At 36.0% G+C, this 17,061-nt stretch overlaps 1 protein-coding gene across 19 annotated transcripts in view; it reads left to right on the forward strand.

The window, feature by feature from the left end:
• LOC139116090 (transmembrane and coiled-coil domains protein 2-like) overlaps nucleotides 1–17,061 on the forward strand; it is a 93,846-nt gene that overhangs the window by 56,076 nt on the left and 20,709 nt on the right. For 9 of the 19 annotated variants that reach the window (XM_070678625.1, XM_070678615.1, XM_070678618.1 and 6 more), the window contains 5 exons: nucleotides 4,524–4,628; nucleotides 9,923–10,103; nucleotides 11,696–11,891; nucleotides 14,513–14,684; nucleotides 15,244–15,466. In XM_070678625.1, the coding sequence (XP_070534726.1) occupies nucleotides 10,093–10,103; nucleotides 11,696–11,891; nucleotides 14,513–14,684; nucleotides 15,244–15,466 (602 nt within the window). In that variant the 5' untranslated portion in view covers nucleotides 4,524–4,628; nucleotides 9,923–10,092. Of the gene's footprint in view, nucleotides 1–2,926; nucleotides 2,949–4,523; nucleotides 4,629–9,922; nucleotides 10,104–11,695; nucleotides 11,892–14,512; nucleotides 14,685–15,243; nucleotides 15,467–17,061 lie in introns of those variants that run through there. The other 10 variants (XM_070678609.1, XM_070678616.1, XM_070678610.1 and 7 more) reach the window with 2 other exon arrangements.

A 17,061-nucleotide genomic window follows, 5' to 3' on the forward strand; every position in this document is an offset into this window, starting at 1 on the left:
TCCCTGTTTTCTGGTGTAGAAGTCCAACCTGGACATAGAAATAATAAAGGTCGTATTGGAAATTTGGGTGGTATTAGGGGTTCACGGACAAAGTGCTGATTTTTTGTGTGTTGATAAATATCATGGAAAGTCATGAATGGAAACACCTTTGTGAAACTGTCTGTCATTCAATCTCAAGTAATATTCTTGAGAAAGATGATATGCGTCAAACTTAACCTTGCTGTACTGTAACAGTGTACCGGTACATCAAGGTTGACAGCTTAATACAACACCTGGTCTCTCATTACCTTATACCGGTATTTCTGTTTGTGACCAGAATTTACATCATCGTTTTCTCAGACTATTCTGTTTTTAAGCAGGTTTTAGTTATTATGGTAATTTTGCAAACCACTCTGTCATAATATTTCAAAATGCAGAGCAGAAAATAAATGAATTCTCAAATGATATATAAATTTGACAAAATAAAGTCAGGCAGCCTTCATATAGAGGTCACAGTATGTTTATACTGGTACTGTCACTGCATTTGACCCCTTAGCTCATACATGTATCACCACTCCATTGGCTTTAACTTTTCATGTATTTTCTAGTATTTTTGTTCTGTATATAACTTTGTTGTTTCTATTTCCAAAATCATAATGAAATACCTAGTCTTCAGTGTGTCAAATCAGCTTGTGAGTTTATTAAGTCCAATTTTATTGTTGACAACCAAATTTTAGTGCGGACTAGAATTCACATGGCAATAATAACATTGCATATGATATGTGATACAGTGTGTTCAAGGCTAATCTCTGTATTTCAACATACTGTGTGGATAAGTATAGGGAAAGTATTTGTTTCGTTGAATAAAAGTAATGAAAATATTATCAAAAGTTATGGCTGGTTTTCCTGTGAGATGAGAAGTACAGGAGCAACAAATTTCCAAATGCAAATGAGATTCATTCAATGCACTTCTTTCAAAGCTTGACTTTCTAGGAGTTACCGTTAAATTTGTAAACTGCAAAATTCATTTTTGAAAATTCTTAGGTGTATGCACAAATGTGAACCCAGGTAGTTTTGTAATTAAAATACATGTATGACTGTCAAATATTTTTCAAACTACTATGCATGATTTCCATAAATAGAAAGTTGATAATTGTCTCTGACAGTTCATGGTTTTGGTGACATTTAGTTAGTTGAAATTACATATATATCATTGTGCTCTCTTTTGTAATGAAAAGCGTGTAACAGCTTGTTGAAAAATTGCTGAATATAGACCAATGTTTGACATACCGGTATACAATATTGTTCCAGGCCGCATCATGTTTAAATTGTGGTTAACACATTGAGATGCTGTGAATTGAACAAATTGTCGTATCGTGATAGAAAGAAGTAGAAAATAGCTAGTTGTACAGATGCTTGTGGTGAAATATTTTTCAAAATTCACCATCAGAGTGGAAGAAAAAATTATTGTTCTCAAAGGGTAGGAATATTGAGTATGGAATAAATTTGACTAGAAAATACCGGTATGTTAAATAAAATGTACCGTAGAAAGCATGATATCTTTAACACCAATGGAGCAGAGTTGCAGTTTTAATGCCGTTAGTGAAATTGTATTTCATTGGCCTTCAGGAGGTGTAGGATATTGTACAAAGTATTTCAGGGTTTATGGTAGCAGTTTTAAAGATACACTTGGGAATGGTAAAAGTGTCCTTGAACAGAGATGTCCTTCAGTAGACAGGTGAAATTCCATGGAACTTGTAAATTTCAGTTTGAAAAATCTGCCGTCAATGGGAAGCTGACCTGAATAAAGAGGTGTCTGTACACGTAAGCTGATAGGACACAGTTCACTGTAGTTGTAAATTTGATCATTATTCAATTGTAAAATTCCCATGAATCAAGAGCATTGAAATTTTGTCTGTTCTTGGTTTCAATTTTTTTACAAGCATATCCACTTCTGTGATGTTGAATCAATACTGTCTAATACTACTGTAAGGATTTTGACTTTTATTTTCCAAGATTATCCCATCCTAAATTTGTTAATTGATTGATTGATTGATAATTCATCTTAAATTTTCCTTTAGGGCAAGCAGCTCCCATTTCCATTATAATACCCAACTGCGGTAGAAAGATGATGTTTTTGTTACAGTGGTGAAATCAGCCGTCCCTAGCTCCCCTAATCTTTACACTTTTCCAAACATTATCAAAAGAGTCTGAAATGGAAAGGTCACAGTATACTCAGTAACCATGGAAACTGGATCCATTATTTAGTCCAAATGGCACACATCTCCTCTGGCAGCCATTTGGAATAGACCTATCCTGGTACATTTTCAGTTTGGTCGTGATTTTTTTCCTAAAGATTCTCAAAAGCACTCACTGGCATAAAAAAATGATGGTATTCTTTAACATTGATTTTCAGTGATGAATCGTAAATTTAAAAATAGTTGATACAAAGAACGAGAGAAGTATATCTGTTGTGGTGCATTGTGGGTCAATGGGATTTTAGTGTCATGTGCCATTAACAATCAATTTTATTACACGCCTTCATTGTGCGAGATTCCACATGCTTTCACCGCTCTATAAAACAAAAATCTATATTTCCATTCTGTCAGAAAGGAATACAAAAAAGGCTTTGATCCAAGCAGGCGGCAATGACCTTTGACCTACATTTCCATCCCTACATCATCACTGAGAACATTCTACTCGGAAAGACCATAGAATGCAATTTTCAAGATGAAAATGGTTGATTAGCTTTGTTTATCAGCCATTCCTCTTAACTATGACCTGAATTACACCCATGGGAAATCTATCGACTTATTACTCCTTTAAGTCTTTGGAATTTTGAACATTGCTCTGTGTAATGTCTGCTGCATCCCTTCGTGCTGTCAATTTGTCGCTCCGGCTGTCACACAGCACACAAACAACCGAAAGCAAGTGTGGAAGTTCTTGTTCAGTTTCCATGGCAATGGCAGGTATGGCTACTGTATCTATCACCCAACTCCACATTTTAATTGTGCAAATTTTTTTGAAAGCAAGAGCTTGAAGGAGTGAACAGACGAAATTCAAATCCCAGAGCTAGGAGCATGGTAGCTTGTTGTCATGGAAGTTGTTTTTGTCAGTTTAGTAAATATTTTAGAATCAGGTTTCATATATTGATGAGAACGTTGAAATATGATCAAGAGTTGTTGACAGAATAACCTGTATCCTGCTTACTGAGAGACCAGATAGAGAGAAAGGGGTAATGTAAATTTTGTATACCAGTAGGTTTTTATACAAAAAAATGTTTCACATGCCAATCAATATGGCAATATGGCATAGTTAGGGGCATGCCTTTAAGTAGAAAAACACCAACATCAGCAACTTTAACCCTTTTAACTGCAAATAAGGTTTGTTTTAATGTTTTAGAACGGACAATGTCAGTTCAAGTAGCTTTTATGTACTGTTACGAGGTAGATTGAAAGAAACATTAGATGTAGCTCTATAAGCTCATCTGTTTATTTACATCATGATTAGAATATATAAAATGATAAGAATATCGTAAAAAATAATTGAGAAGGGATAGTGCACTATAAATCATGGTATATTCTCTGAAAGTAAAATTACAATTATCATACTGAAGCAGTAAATACTTAAAGTGGTCATTGTGTTTGTAGTTAGTGATATACTGGTATCACTGTGTGATCTATGGCGATATCTTATGCTGTTGTGGAGATTGCAAAATGAACTGAATACATCAATACGCTTGGTAACTTCACTGTCTTCAGTACATATTTTTGTTCGTGTAACTCCTTCATGTACTCTTCATTGGATACACAAGTGACATTCTATCTCTGTACATGATAAGATTCAACAACATCCTGTATTTGTAACAAATTTCCAGTCAACTTTCAGTTTCTATGTATTTGAAAGTCAGTACATGCACTCCGAAATATTCAGATAGGATTTATAGTAGTACGTGCTTTAAGGAAGTACTGGTATGTGCCTTGAAATTAAAACACTTAAACTTTCGCTCAAAGTTTCTTCAATGAAACTTTCAACCATTCCCTTAAAACAAAGTGCGACAAAACACTAAGGGTTACTGGGCAAATGATGGTATTAGAGAAACAAATTATCTAAAATCTACTGATTTTTGAAATTCAAAATTCATTGAAATTCAAATGGCTGCCATTGTTGTTCACTGCACTGGAAAAATTTAATTTTTGATTTTCCCAAAACTAAGACGGTTTTTCTTCCTCGAAGAGCTTTGAAATTCCTCAGAAACGAGCAAATTCAAGTGGTGATGGAACAGAATTTTTAAGATTTAAAAGTCTTAATTTCTTATGTTAGGCTTATTGTACTTTAAATGTACATTTTATTACAGTGTATGTCATCTACCTACATGTTGTACATGTATATATGTACTATCTCTCTGCTTCTCTTAACTGGAATCTTTCACTTTCTTCAGAGGGGAGATTCACTATTTTTATGTTTTTAAAAAGGCGTGTTGTTTTTTTTTACTGATGTGTTGTGTTTTCTTTCTTTCTCTGTTTCTTTATCTTTGTCAACAGATTCCACAGCTGGTGCTAGTGTAGACAGTGTTAATTCTGAACAGTCTCTGTCCAACGCTAATGGACAAACTCCTGTCGCTCCATCCCCTTCAAAGAGACCCCAAGGTACTTGATTTTTCTCTCTGCTCTCTTCTTTTTTTTTGTCATGTGTTTCATTCAAACTCATTTCCACTCTGAAGCATTATATTAACTAAAGCTCCATTTAGCTGTAACTTTTAATGTATTTTCCAGTATTTTTGCTTTTTCGGTAAAACAGTTTCTTGTTTCAACCCAAATCATTTTAAAAAATGCCTATTGTAGTGTACAACTCAATTTTCTATTCAGCTTTGTATGTGTACGGTAATATGTCCAATATTACTGTGAATTCTAGTCCAGCCTAGATTTCATTTTTCAATAATAATAGTAATAATAATAATAATAATAATAATAATAATAATAATAATAATAGCATTGCAAATTTACGCAAACAATTGTGTTTGAATGGCTAATTACTTTTACTTCAATATCCTTTAGGGAAAAGAATGAAAAATGCTTTCTACATCAAAAGTTATGAAAATATTATCAAGAGTTACAGCTAATGCAGCTTTAATAGCGTTTTGAACTTTCCATGTACTGTTACCGGGTATTTATTGGCAATTTATGCCAATACATCTGCCATTGAATTGTTATTCCATATTCGTGGAATAGTTGGCTAGCTAAAATACCGGTACAGTATGTACTATAAATGTATTTTTCATGTCGAAAATCATTCCTACAAATATGCAAAACAAGTCAGCTCTATTTCTGAAGCAAATATGGCAGTATGCCCACAGTGGCTTCACATTTACATTGAAATTGGGGAGCTATTCGGTAATTTGAAAACCCACTGATGTGACATTTCAAAGTGATCCCTTTCAAAATGCGTGTAGTTACCCATTCTGCTCGCGACTAACGGTTTCGCTGTGGCGGAATCAATTAGTGTTGTGTGTGGTACAGTTATGACAGAGAATGGCCAAATAGGAGGGTCATGTATCGTAATTATTTCTCCACTGAAGTTGGAGTCTTCAAGAGAGTAAAATCTGTGATCTGCAATGACCCTATGTAGAAGCTGATTCAATCAGTTACAAAATGCATTCTTGGCTGCCGCTTGTGATTTAGCAGGATCTATATTCATGTGGAGTGCTTGTGTTAATGATAAGGTACACATGAAGAATCCTGGACCCAGTGGTCCTCATGGTCATAATATACCTGTCTTAGGGAGCCTTGTGTATTAAAGTAATAGAGAAGTAATAAGAGTACTCCCTAGGATGCTCTTTAATTATAATATGGCTTGGCATAATCCCAATGTTCTTCATCATTACTGTCTTTTAAAATCAGATGCTGTGTACAGCTGCCATCCATCAGTTCAAACATGACGAAAGATGTGTCATGAAAAATTCAGATTCAGATTGTGGGTTGATAGCGATTTCAGATAAGTCCTGACCTTTGCAGTGCGACATTTTTGTAAGGGAATCAATAATCAGTGGCATGCATTGAGTGATTGATCCATCCAGTCCAATGGTTTGTGTGTTTCTTTCTAGAGTGAACAGTGAAATCTACACAATCAGCCCTTTTAAACCTAATAGGGCGTGTGTTTGGAATGTTGGACACAGTAATCACAGACATTGATAATTTCGACTTTGTTGACATGGGTCCCCATGCCCTTTCTCCTGTGACGGCACTGAAGAGATTTTACGTGATGCTAATAATGGGTACCACTGTTTGTGAGAATATTGACAACACCCAGAGTTTACTCTCTGTTGTTGTAGTTGTCCTGTCCATCTCTGTTTGATGTACAAGCCTTTCTATAACAACCATGATTGGGTCTGTATTGACCTTTTGAATTCTCCACATTGAGACAAAATTACCATTTCAGAGCTGGGCAAGGGTATGTAATGACTCTCCTACCATAAGATGCAACCTGCCCCAGTGCATTTATATCAAACTCTGCAAGATGACACAGAATATCATTCAGAATTAAACACAATTACTGTAAATAATGTCTAAGATTTCATTTTGAAAGTCAGTATTATCCTTCGCAAAAAACACTTCCCATTTTCCAATCCTAATTTTAAATGAGTACAGTACATTATTGTGTAAGTTTATTAATATGGAAAATTCCAGAACTCTTTTCCATGATGTCAGCATGTGACTGAATAAAGCTATGATTAACCAGCATATCATATTCAGGGTCAAATTTCCATCAAGTTCTGCTTACATGAAACATCCGTTTTATTTCGCAGGATGCAAGTCAAAAATAGAAACCACAGTTGACAATGTCAAATTTTACTTTAAGTACCACAATAAAGATAATAGGAAATACTTATAACTGGTCATTGATTTTGTTGGAAAATATGCAACGATAAGTAACTTTCTCGAGAAAAAATGCAAGAAAAGGGAAACAGTGGTGAAAGGATTAGACCTTTCAATTTAAAATCCTTTCAGATTAAAGATCAAAGTTTTGATGAAGCAGACAGCAGGATAGTTTACAATCTTGACATTAATGTAGCATTGTAGCGATGGCAGGAACAGAATGTGGATTTAAATATATGCACATACCGGTACTCTTTATTCATATTCATGAATGGCAGAAAATACTGCAACTTGAATTTTGAAACATCTGCCACCAAAGGTCTTTCAGTTTCTGTATCTGACGGTGACACACCACTGTATAGAAATAGATGTATCTGACAGTGACACACCACTGTACAGAAATAGATGTATCTGACAGTGACACACCACTGTACAGAAATAGATGTATCTGACAGTGACACACCACTGTATAGAAATAGATGTATCTGACAGTGACACACCACTGTATAGAAATAGATGTATCTGACAGTGACACACCACTGTATAGAAATAGATGTATCTGGCAGTGACACACCACTGTACAGAAATAGATGTATCTGACAGTGACACACAACTGTATAGAAATAGATGTATCTGACAGTGACACACAACTGTATAGAAATAGATGTATCTGACGGTGACACACCACTGTATAGAAATAGATGTATGTGGCCATGCTCCATAAATAACTATGGTTGTGACAAGTCATCCTTTATAAATTGTTTCAAATACTGAACTGTTTAGAAGTTGATAAATGAATCTTGTTTATATGGCATATCATTTGTTTAGCATAACTAAGAGCTGATTTTTCAAAAAACTTGAGCAAGGGTTAAAAGTGGGATTGTATTTCAGTTTAAAAACACACTGATAATGAGAAATGTATTTTGTAATCTGTTTGGTCTGGATCATGTGTCTGAACTACTGTGTAGGAAGCGTGGACAGAAAGCAAGCCTACCGATAGACTCTTTCACAGCCCGTGGTTGGCTACGCCTGTTCATATCTCTGCTTTCAATAATGCGCCCTCAACGATCTGGAAAAGAGACACCCTCAAGCATTGCCCAGTGAACAAAGCTTAGTTTACACACTGATGACTTGAGAAATACTCAGCACTCTGTGTATCCAATGAATTAGGGCTGTGAAGAGTCTCAGAGCCCCGAGATCGAGATGCTTTCTCTGTGAGAATCAAAGCAAAACCAGAGCAAACCAGATATCAGATCTGTATTCTTCATTACAGTAGTATTACAACATCTAAAATGGACAGTATTTCAGCTCTTGTCTCTATAATGCACTACTTAAATTTATATCTGACTGAAAAAATACTCATGACGTCAAAGTACCGGTATGCTCACCGTCATGTTCAAAGTATTCTTGAAAAAAAATGATAGAATCCGAAACTTATTTGAAATAATTATGAGACGTTGTTTAGAAATAATCACAATTGAAACCATGGATTGTAAGTGTAAGTATTACATGTAAAAGTTTTTCTTGTAAATGTTACCGGGGAGTTGTTCTTATTTGCGCTTGCTTTCAAAACTTTCAAACTGCTGATGTTACAAAAGGCACAGGCCACAGGTTTGTTTGTGTGTTGTTACAGTCCTCCAATTCCCATGCATAAATACACCACTGTTTTACCATTCACTGGGAATGCAAGTTAAAAATAGGGAATGAATTTGTCAAGGGACAGTATGGTTGACTACCGGTATGGTTGAGGATTTTCAAAGGGCAAGGAGTGTCATGCCATTTACTGGAATTGCAGTTAGGTTGTGAATTAATGTTTCTGTCCTTTGGAATGGTTATTTGTAATTCTAAATCAAATGTAGCAAAAGGCACATCTGTCGTGTTGTGCATCAATTGGAAGGATAAAAGTATAAAAAGTAACACGTTGTATGATTTGTGAAGTAGAGACTATCATGCAGCATCATGTAATAAATATGGAATTTTTATAATTTACAAAAAAAAAAATGAGGCATAGTTTAGATGTGGTTAACCTTTTAAGGTATGTATCAGCTCCCTGCCACATCATTTCAAATATAATTCAGTGTTGCTTTGCTGTGCTCCTTTAAAGGGCCAGTAACTGTAACCTCTACCAGTACCTGTACATTGTAAAGCATTTATATGCTGTGTTTTTTGTCAATTTCTCCACAATAGTAATAACACAGGGTCCATAAACTAAGGGGAGCCTATTATATTAAAGTGAGTTCCTGACTCCATTATACAAGGCAGCTTTTTTAGACGGACCACATACTCTACAGGTATACCGGTATTAGATGGCTCTGGCAGCCTACAGTGGCCGGCAGCTGTAACTTTATGATGATTTGTTCACTATTTTTTTTTGTCAACTGCATCTTCTAGATCTACTCCCCAAAGGATGTTGAGAAACACCGTATTCTGCTGGTCAACTCAGCCTGTACATGTGTAGACTGCATTGTAATTGTTGAATAGAGAATTCTAGCACCCACTAGAATTCATATGTGAACAATAACATTACGCTGTACATGTACATGTACATTGTATACATACTGTGTTTACAAGCTGAATAGTGTATGTTTCAATATTGCTTTGGGAAGTAGAACAAGAATTTGCTGTTGATATACAAAACAAAAATAGTGAAAAAATCATCAAAAGTTACAGCTACTGCCTCTTTAAAGGTATACAGTCACCGGTAATCTAAATATGCCCATATATGGTCAAAGAGGAGTTCATTGGTATTCAAAATGCCCATGTGAGGGCGCTGTTTTTACAAAGCGGCAACCCGCTTAAAATCTGTGATTGGTTAGGTTTTCTATTTCCATGGTAACTGTGGCAAAATTGTAACAGGTGACAGTATACCTTTAAGGAAAAGTGAATGATGGAATTAAGAGTTACAATACGTGAAATTGATACAATCATGCCATTTACAGCCTAGCTTCGGAATGTTGAATGTTTTTGTTAATGTATTCGTGACTACTACCGACCTCAGATTTTAGAGTCTGCAAAACACTTTATTTATTGATGATCATTTATAAGAAATTCTGTGATTGTTTTGACAGGCATCAGAAGTCGTCTCTTCCAGCGTAGGAAAGACAATGATTTGTCCAACTCTAGCAAGAATGTAGGTGATTCGTCACCGGAAACACAGCGTGCATCGTACGCAGAAGATATACGAGACTTGCCACCACGACCACCAGCTTTTGTCAGAGTATTACAGCAGATACGGAGTATGCCAAACATGTATGTATGCACCGTACCTGATAGTATCCTGGAGTCATAGGTCATGTCAGATGTCGTAGGTCATGTCAGATGAAGGTCATGTCAGATTCATGAAAAAGTGTAAAAGAAAGGACCATGCTGTGAATTTTTAGTGAGACTACAGCACAGAATTTGTTTGCAATCTGCTTTAGTACAGGAACAAACCTTTGAAAGCAATTTTATAACGAAAATATTTGTTGTAGAATTCTTCCAGCAGTTCTTTCATACTATGAGTTCAAAGCTTACCAGGGTCAAAGGTCATCTGTGTCATTGTGTCCTATACTGACTGCCAGTTGCTGTGAGGGTTGCGAATTGCATTTCATTCTACTTTTCATTTAAGTTGATTATTTGAACCATCTTTCCAGCACAGACATCATGCTTTCAATCATTACCGGTAGATCTTTGTTAGGATTGCAAAATAGAGAAATAATTCAAGAGATGAAACCTTTGATATCTATGGTATATCAGTTGTATTCATCATCAGGTTGCGTTTCCAAGGTAACATGTATTATAAACTCAAAAGCAGTAAACATTCATACTTGTCAGTTTCATTTTTACTCTACATGTAATCACGGTCGCTCTATCACTATGATAGAGGGACTGTGATACAATGTATAAACACAAAGTGTGGAAATGTGGCCAACTTTGTGTTCTCATCATCAAATCTCCTGTGAGTTACTGAACCGTAGACATTTGTGTGTCTGGCAAACCTTGGTTAAAATTCAGTTCTCTCACATTGCCCCAGGCCAGACAGAGAAATGGCATAGCAACCATGCTGTCTGCATTTACTATGGTTTCCTACAAAATTAATGTTACTTTACATATTTCAATCCAAGGCAATCCCTTTGATTGAAAGTTAGATTTTTTTTGCCGTTTCATTTCATTCCAGCCCAAAGCTAATTCATGCAATCAAGATAATGCTATGTGAATGTTCTGTGAAACCTTCAGAAAGCTGTATTTCATTCTAGACTTCCGATGGCATTTACTTTACATGACTACCACTGCCAGGCAGCCATTTTGTTGAGATTTTTAATGTCTGGCTTTATCATTCAGACACATATTGTACAGATTTCTTTCAAACTTTTCTAAGGATAACACATGATAGTGTACATGTTGTCAAATTGATAGGCATTGTACCGGTATGTCAAATTTCATAACCGGAGCAAATGCTAGATTTTCCATAGTCAATTGTTGTCTCGTCTCAACAATTCAAAGACATTTAGATGTCTGTCGTGGGAAATTGAAAAATCAAACACTCCTTTGTTGATCAATACAGTATCTGGCGAACTCAATTATGACCAAGGGAAGGTATGCCCAGTCCTGCCATGAAACTCAACTGAAGATGGTACACTTAATGTCAAAATAGAGTAGAAAGAGTTTAGGAATATATTAGGGTTGGTGTGAGTTTAATGCAGAGCAAATTGCTTTTTGTGATACTACCGGTACAGTGACTGTAAAGATGTGGGATGAAACAGCTGTAAATTTCCACAGAGTAAGACCCCTTCAACGTAATTTGTTATTGGAAATCATGTTTTTTGCCCTGATGAGCTTTGTAATTTCAATTTCATACACAGGCGGAAGGCAGTAGACAACAAATCAACACGTCCAGTCACAACAACCAAAGCAGCAACGTTGCCCGTGCATCGAACCAAGTCTGGCGGGAGCGACAGCGGAGATGTCAGCCGCGAGGGGAGCAGATCGCGAGCTGGCAGTTCATCCGCAGTTGACTTCATAGACAGCAGGCCCTCTAGTGACAGAGAAGAGGAATCAGTAAGTCTGTGTATAGAGATTTTTGTTAAATTTATTTTGAAAACTTGGATGGATAAGGTGTGTGACCAACACAAATTGCAACCCTTTTCATCCAAATATTACACCTGCATTGATCTGAACAGCAACTGATGTTGATCAGTGTTTTTCTAAGTTACACGGTGTCATAAAAGTCTGCATGTGATTTAACACTTCCAATAATCACCATTGCAATACAGATAGGTTGAATATACACTGCATATATACAAAGCAGTGTCTTCATTGTATTGTGGGTTCCACCAAAGTGTAACCAACATATGTAGACTTTTCATGACACACTGTATCTAATAAAATGTTGTTCAACTGTGATTTTATTGCTGTTCTGGAAAGTGGTCCTGTGCTGTCTGGATGAAAAGCGTTGTAGTGGTAGTTGTGATATCATAAGGGTCACTGGCATCCTACACACGACATATGTTGCTGGTGACAGTAGTAGAAATTTTGTGTGTTTTGTATCTGCATTTATCACTGGCATGTGTAGTGGAACCCCTTTACATTTGATTTCCATATTTCCATCACAGCATATTTGGCAACAAAGTTACAATTTTTGTTGTTCCATGGTAGTACGTAATTTCTGAAAGCATTCTAAAAAATTTTGAACAAATATGTTTTTTTTGTATATTTATGATAGAAGTGTGACATCATTAGCAATCAATCCTATTAGCCTGCATTGCAAATTATTTTACTGTTACTGAATTATTCTAAAAATTTTGCCAATATTGGCCGATTTGTTTATATGTGTAATTCACCAATAATCAATTTTACCTGAGCAGATCATTTTACAATGTGTAAGAGTTCCCTATCAAGCTTTTGACCATCTGTCTTTGTCAACAATGCTGTTCGAATTTTTTTCAGAAAATATGACAAAACTCAGAGTAACATCATACAACTGAAGTTTTTACCTAAATTTACAAGTACACTGGTATTTTGAGCCAAGAGCAAAACTATATTTACATAATGTATGAATCAAAGAAATACATATTTTTTAAATCAAAAAATTCAAAACACAGAGTCTACTTCCTTGATATTTATTGAAAATGATACTGGCCTTGGGGGTCAGAAATCTTTCCAGAAGCTGAAGGAGAGTGTCCCATCTGTCCCAAAATATAAGGACAATTTTTCTGTCGACTGTATCACAATGTTGGTGTCAGCTCTAGTTGTGTTGGATGCCTCAATGCAAATATACTGACCCATGACTACATTGCATACAAGCGTATTTCTCAAATTTCCTTGGTCTGCTGTGTTGCGGAAAGTTAGTCCATTGTTTTTGGTAGAAAACAGGAGATTGGATGATGTTTTCACGGTCAGGTCATGGAAGAAGATTGCACACTGAACCAAAGGTTGTTTGCAGTTTATATTTGTCATTTCCGTGCTCCCGCATTCCATACACAGTAATAGTCTTAATCTGTGTAATGTAATATTTTTGTCATTTAACTGTTATCTTCTGTCGCAGTTTGAAGCTCTCCACAAACGGTTACTGTTACTAAATTATTGATGAGAGGAACTTCTATTTGCTTCTCTTTACTTCAAGAAATTTGTGGTGTAGTTCCGCATATTACATATTCATTTCATTTGTGCATATATCTGTTTCCTCTGGAAGGTTGATGTGCTTGTTTTATGCAACAGTGTGATGTTTTGTGATCTCAGTAGGAAGTTAATAGACAAACAGAGGTAACTCAATCAGCAACAATCTTCAAAAACCAGGAAATATCACTGTTTCTTGTTGTGTACATACAAATTTTGCATAAGATTTGAGTTGGAAAAAATAACGTCTTGAAAGTAAAACAGAAGATAATTAGAACACAGTCACCTAATGATTAATAATCTCAGATTTGTGAGATTGCAGGTAGTAAGGCAAAGATGTCAATGTAAAATATTGTTTCTCTGTTGTTTTGCAATTTTGCTTTGAGAAGTTGAAAGAATAGCCCATTATATCAGTGTATAGGTTGCTTCATTAGCTTTCAATTACACCCAGATCTTCGACAAAGTGTGCTCACTCATATTCTGCATGACATATGACCATTATCTTGATACGTAGGTTCCAGCAGATCGTGGATGAGATCAGTGATAAAGGTGTATTGATCACATGACAAATTTGTTCAAAATATCAAGTATGTCATCAAGGAGCAGGAATAAGATAATTTTCATGGACATAAATTTCATCTTTCACAGTTCGTAAGGTTGTTGTTTTGGCCCAAAATTTTGCCCCATCTGAAAATCTTTCATTTGTAAATTGCACCAATATGCCAGGGTTCACGAAGACAGGTTCAGCAATTTGTAAGAAGAAAGACAAAGTTTTCTAGTCTTTGTTAAGTACAAATTTTTGAAGACAAACTAAAACATAAGAATTTCAATAGAAAAGCAGTACGTGGTAGAAATTGGATCAGCACATCATACCTGAGTGACATCCACCATGAGGGGTTTTGTCCATCAATTATTCTGCTTTGGGAGTGGTTCAGCAGAAAGTCATTTGATCATGGCTGAAATGAGAAACCATGCAGACTCTGATTATTGTCATTTTCCTTTAATGCATGAAAATACTCTTAACTTGGAATACTTTATCTGGTTTTGTCCGGGTTTCTGTACAGACTGAAAATATCGCAGTCACTAACAGTGTAGTGACGGATGATTCTGCCTTGGATGAAGTGGACTCCGGACCCACGCCGGATCCACTCCGTGCAAAAGCCATGATAGAACACTACCAACAGAAAATCCTTCGGATAAAGGAACAGATTAAGGCGGAGCAGACGGCACGAGATGGTAAGAAATAGTAAATGCTGAGAATGTTTTTTCGGCAATAATATTGTATTTTATTTTACTAAAAATGCATGGTACAAGATGGTACATTCTACGTAGAGTGGCATTGTCTTCTTGTAACAACTTTTAAACATGACTGTTTTGATACAGCTGTCAATATTTGACCTTGGTAGAATGCATAAGATGTATATAATTGTTAAAAAACTGGCAGCATTTTTGAAGAAGATTGCGATTCGATAGCCCTTTGAATTTTATGTTCAGAAGATTGAACAGTTGTCATTTTGGCACTATTTGGATCTTACCAAGGGAGTTCCACTGCATTCAAATACAGGTGAGCACATTTGGAGTTACATTGCAGTGGTATGCACCACACTTCTTTGAGACTCCCTAAAGTAGTATCAATAAGCATGAGGGTGCTTGGTGTATCCATTCAACACCAAAAACAGTTTGAAATGTCCAATTCTTAAGGTCATACCGTGACAGAATCCTTTTTTTCAATTTGGCACTATTTGCCCACTCATTTTTCATACACACATCATCATTTTTATCATTTTCCTTCCAGAGAATGTTAATGAGTACCTTAAACTTGCGGAGCACGCAGACAAGCAGCAGATTGCCAGAATAAAGACTGTCTTTGAAAAAAAGAACCAGAAGTCAAACTCGGTGATAGCGCAACAGCAGAAAAAATTAGAAAAATACCAAGAGAGAATACGAGACCTGGAAGCTAACGGGGCACCGCCGCGGAAACCAAAAGAAGTATTACAGGGAATGCACCTAGGCCTGAAGTAGGTTTTTAGTTTGCATGCCAGTGTTTGTATCTGTGTTTGTGTTTGGGTTTGTGTCTGGGTTAGTGTCTGTACATGTCTAATAATTTATGTATGTGATGTGTGTGTCTACTTATATATATCCCTGTAAATCTGCATGTTGCCTGGCAGACATATTTTTGTCCCTGTAAAGCGTCATTTCTAAGACTGCAAGCTTTCTCTCGGTGTATTGCTCACCGGGACGAAGTCATAAATGTTATGAAGCTTTTTGATGCTAGTATTACATGATCAAGTTTATGAAATACCCATTGCAAAAAAAAACCCAAATCCATCACCCATTCATTTTAAGTTTTGTTGCGTCAAAACGTATGTTATTAACCTATGTGAAAGAATTCAATTTACAAATTGTAGATTAGAATTCTACCAGGCAGTCTCCAACAAAAATTGTCACCAAATATGAGCAAGACCTCTCTTTTGATATAAACCATTAATGGGTTACAATGTGATGTGCAAGAGCCTTTACAGACCATCTTGTGCTTTGAAAAATTGTGAAATCTGCTTCACTTACGGTGATTTGTCAAGTTCCAGTAACCAAAACTACATGAATGATATCCCGCATCCAACAAATGATTTATCAAAACCTTTAAAAATATATATAAAGTCTGTCACACACACTGATGTTATTCCAGATTTTCCATTTCCTAATGGAATACTACACTCCTTATCTTGTGATCTACTTCTCTATGTTTGTCATTCAGCTAGTCAGATCTTATTTTTTAACATCTTTCTGATCCTGTGTTTGACAAATTTTCATGGACATCATTCTCAAGTTCACATGTGGGTTGTACCTGCACAGTCAAAGATCAGCTTGGTTGTGTCTGAATATTATGTCTGTTCCTATGCTTAAAGTTGTTACAGTAATAGAAGAGTGTGTACATGGTCATCCCATGGCAGCCTTTTCCCTCTATATCTTTTAAGGTAGTATACGTCTGAAAGTAAAAGACTTAAATTTTCGCTCGAGTTTTCTTCAAGGAATCTTTCAATCATTTACTTTCAAAGTCACAAATAAAAATTAGGGGTCACCATGTAAATTTTGGCACTCAAGAGACAATTACCCAAGATTTCAAGATTTAACGATATTTCAAATTCAAAATGGCCGCCATCCCCATGTAAACTCAATGGAGAAAAATAAAATTGATTTTAAAGAAATAAGACAGTGAAAGTTTTTCATACTCAAAGGGCTTCAAAATGAACTCCCAGAAGTGGTAGATCAGAAAAGAATTGAAAAAATTTGAGAGTCCAAATATCTGTCCCAGTGGTGCATTCTACCTTATAATGGATGTTATTTGAATGAAGGCACATTATCTGTCAAAGTTCTCCTATCACCTTGCTTCCTGTAACAAGATGTAATGCTATTAAAGGGTAATAATCTGCTACTGTTTATAGTATCTTGATTTAAAAAAAGCAGTTTCTTATTCTTTTTTAGCTCCGCTGTCAGCGACGCGGAGCTTATCAAATAGGTTGATTATCCGTCGTCGTCCGTCGTCCGTGTCCGTCGTCCGTCGTCGTCCGTCGTCGTCCGTCAACAATTGCCTTCTCCTCTGAAACCACAAGTC

Source organism: Ptychodera flava, chromosome 17 (genome assembly GCF_041260155.1).
Source record: "Ptychodera flava strain L36383 chromosome 17, AS_Pfla_20210202, whole genome shotgun sequence".
NCBI lineage: Eukaryota > Metazoa > Hemichordata > Enteropneusta > Ptychoderidae > Ptychodera > Ptychodera flava.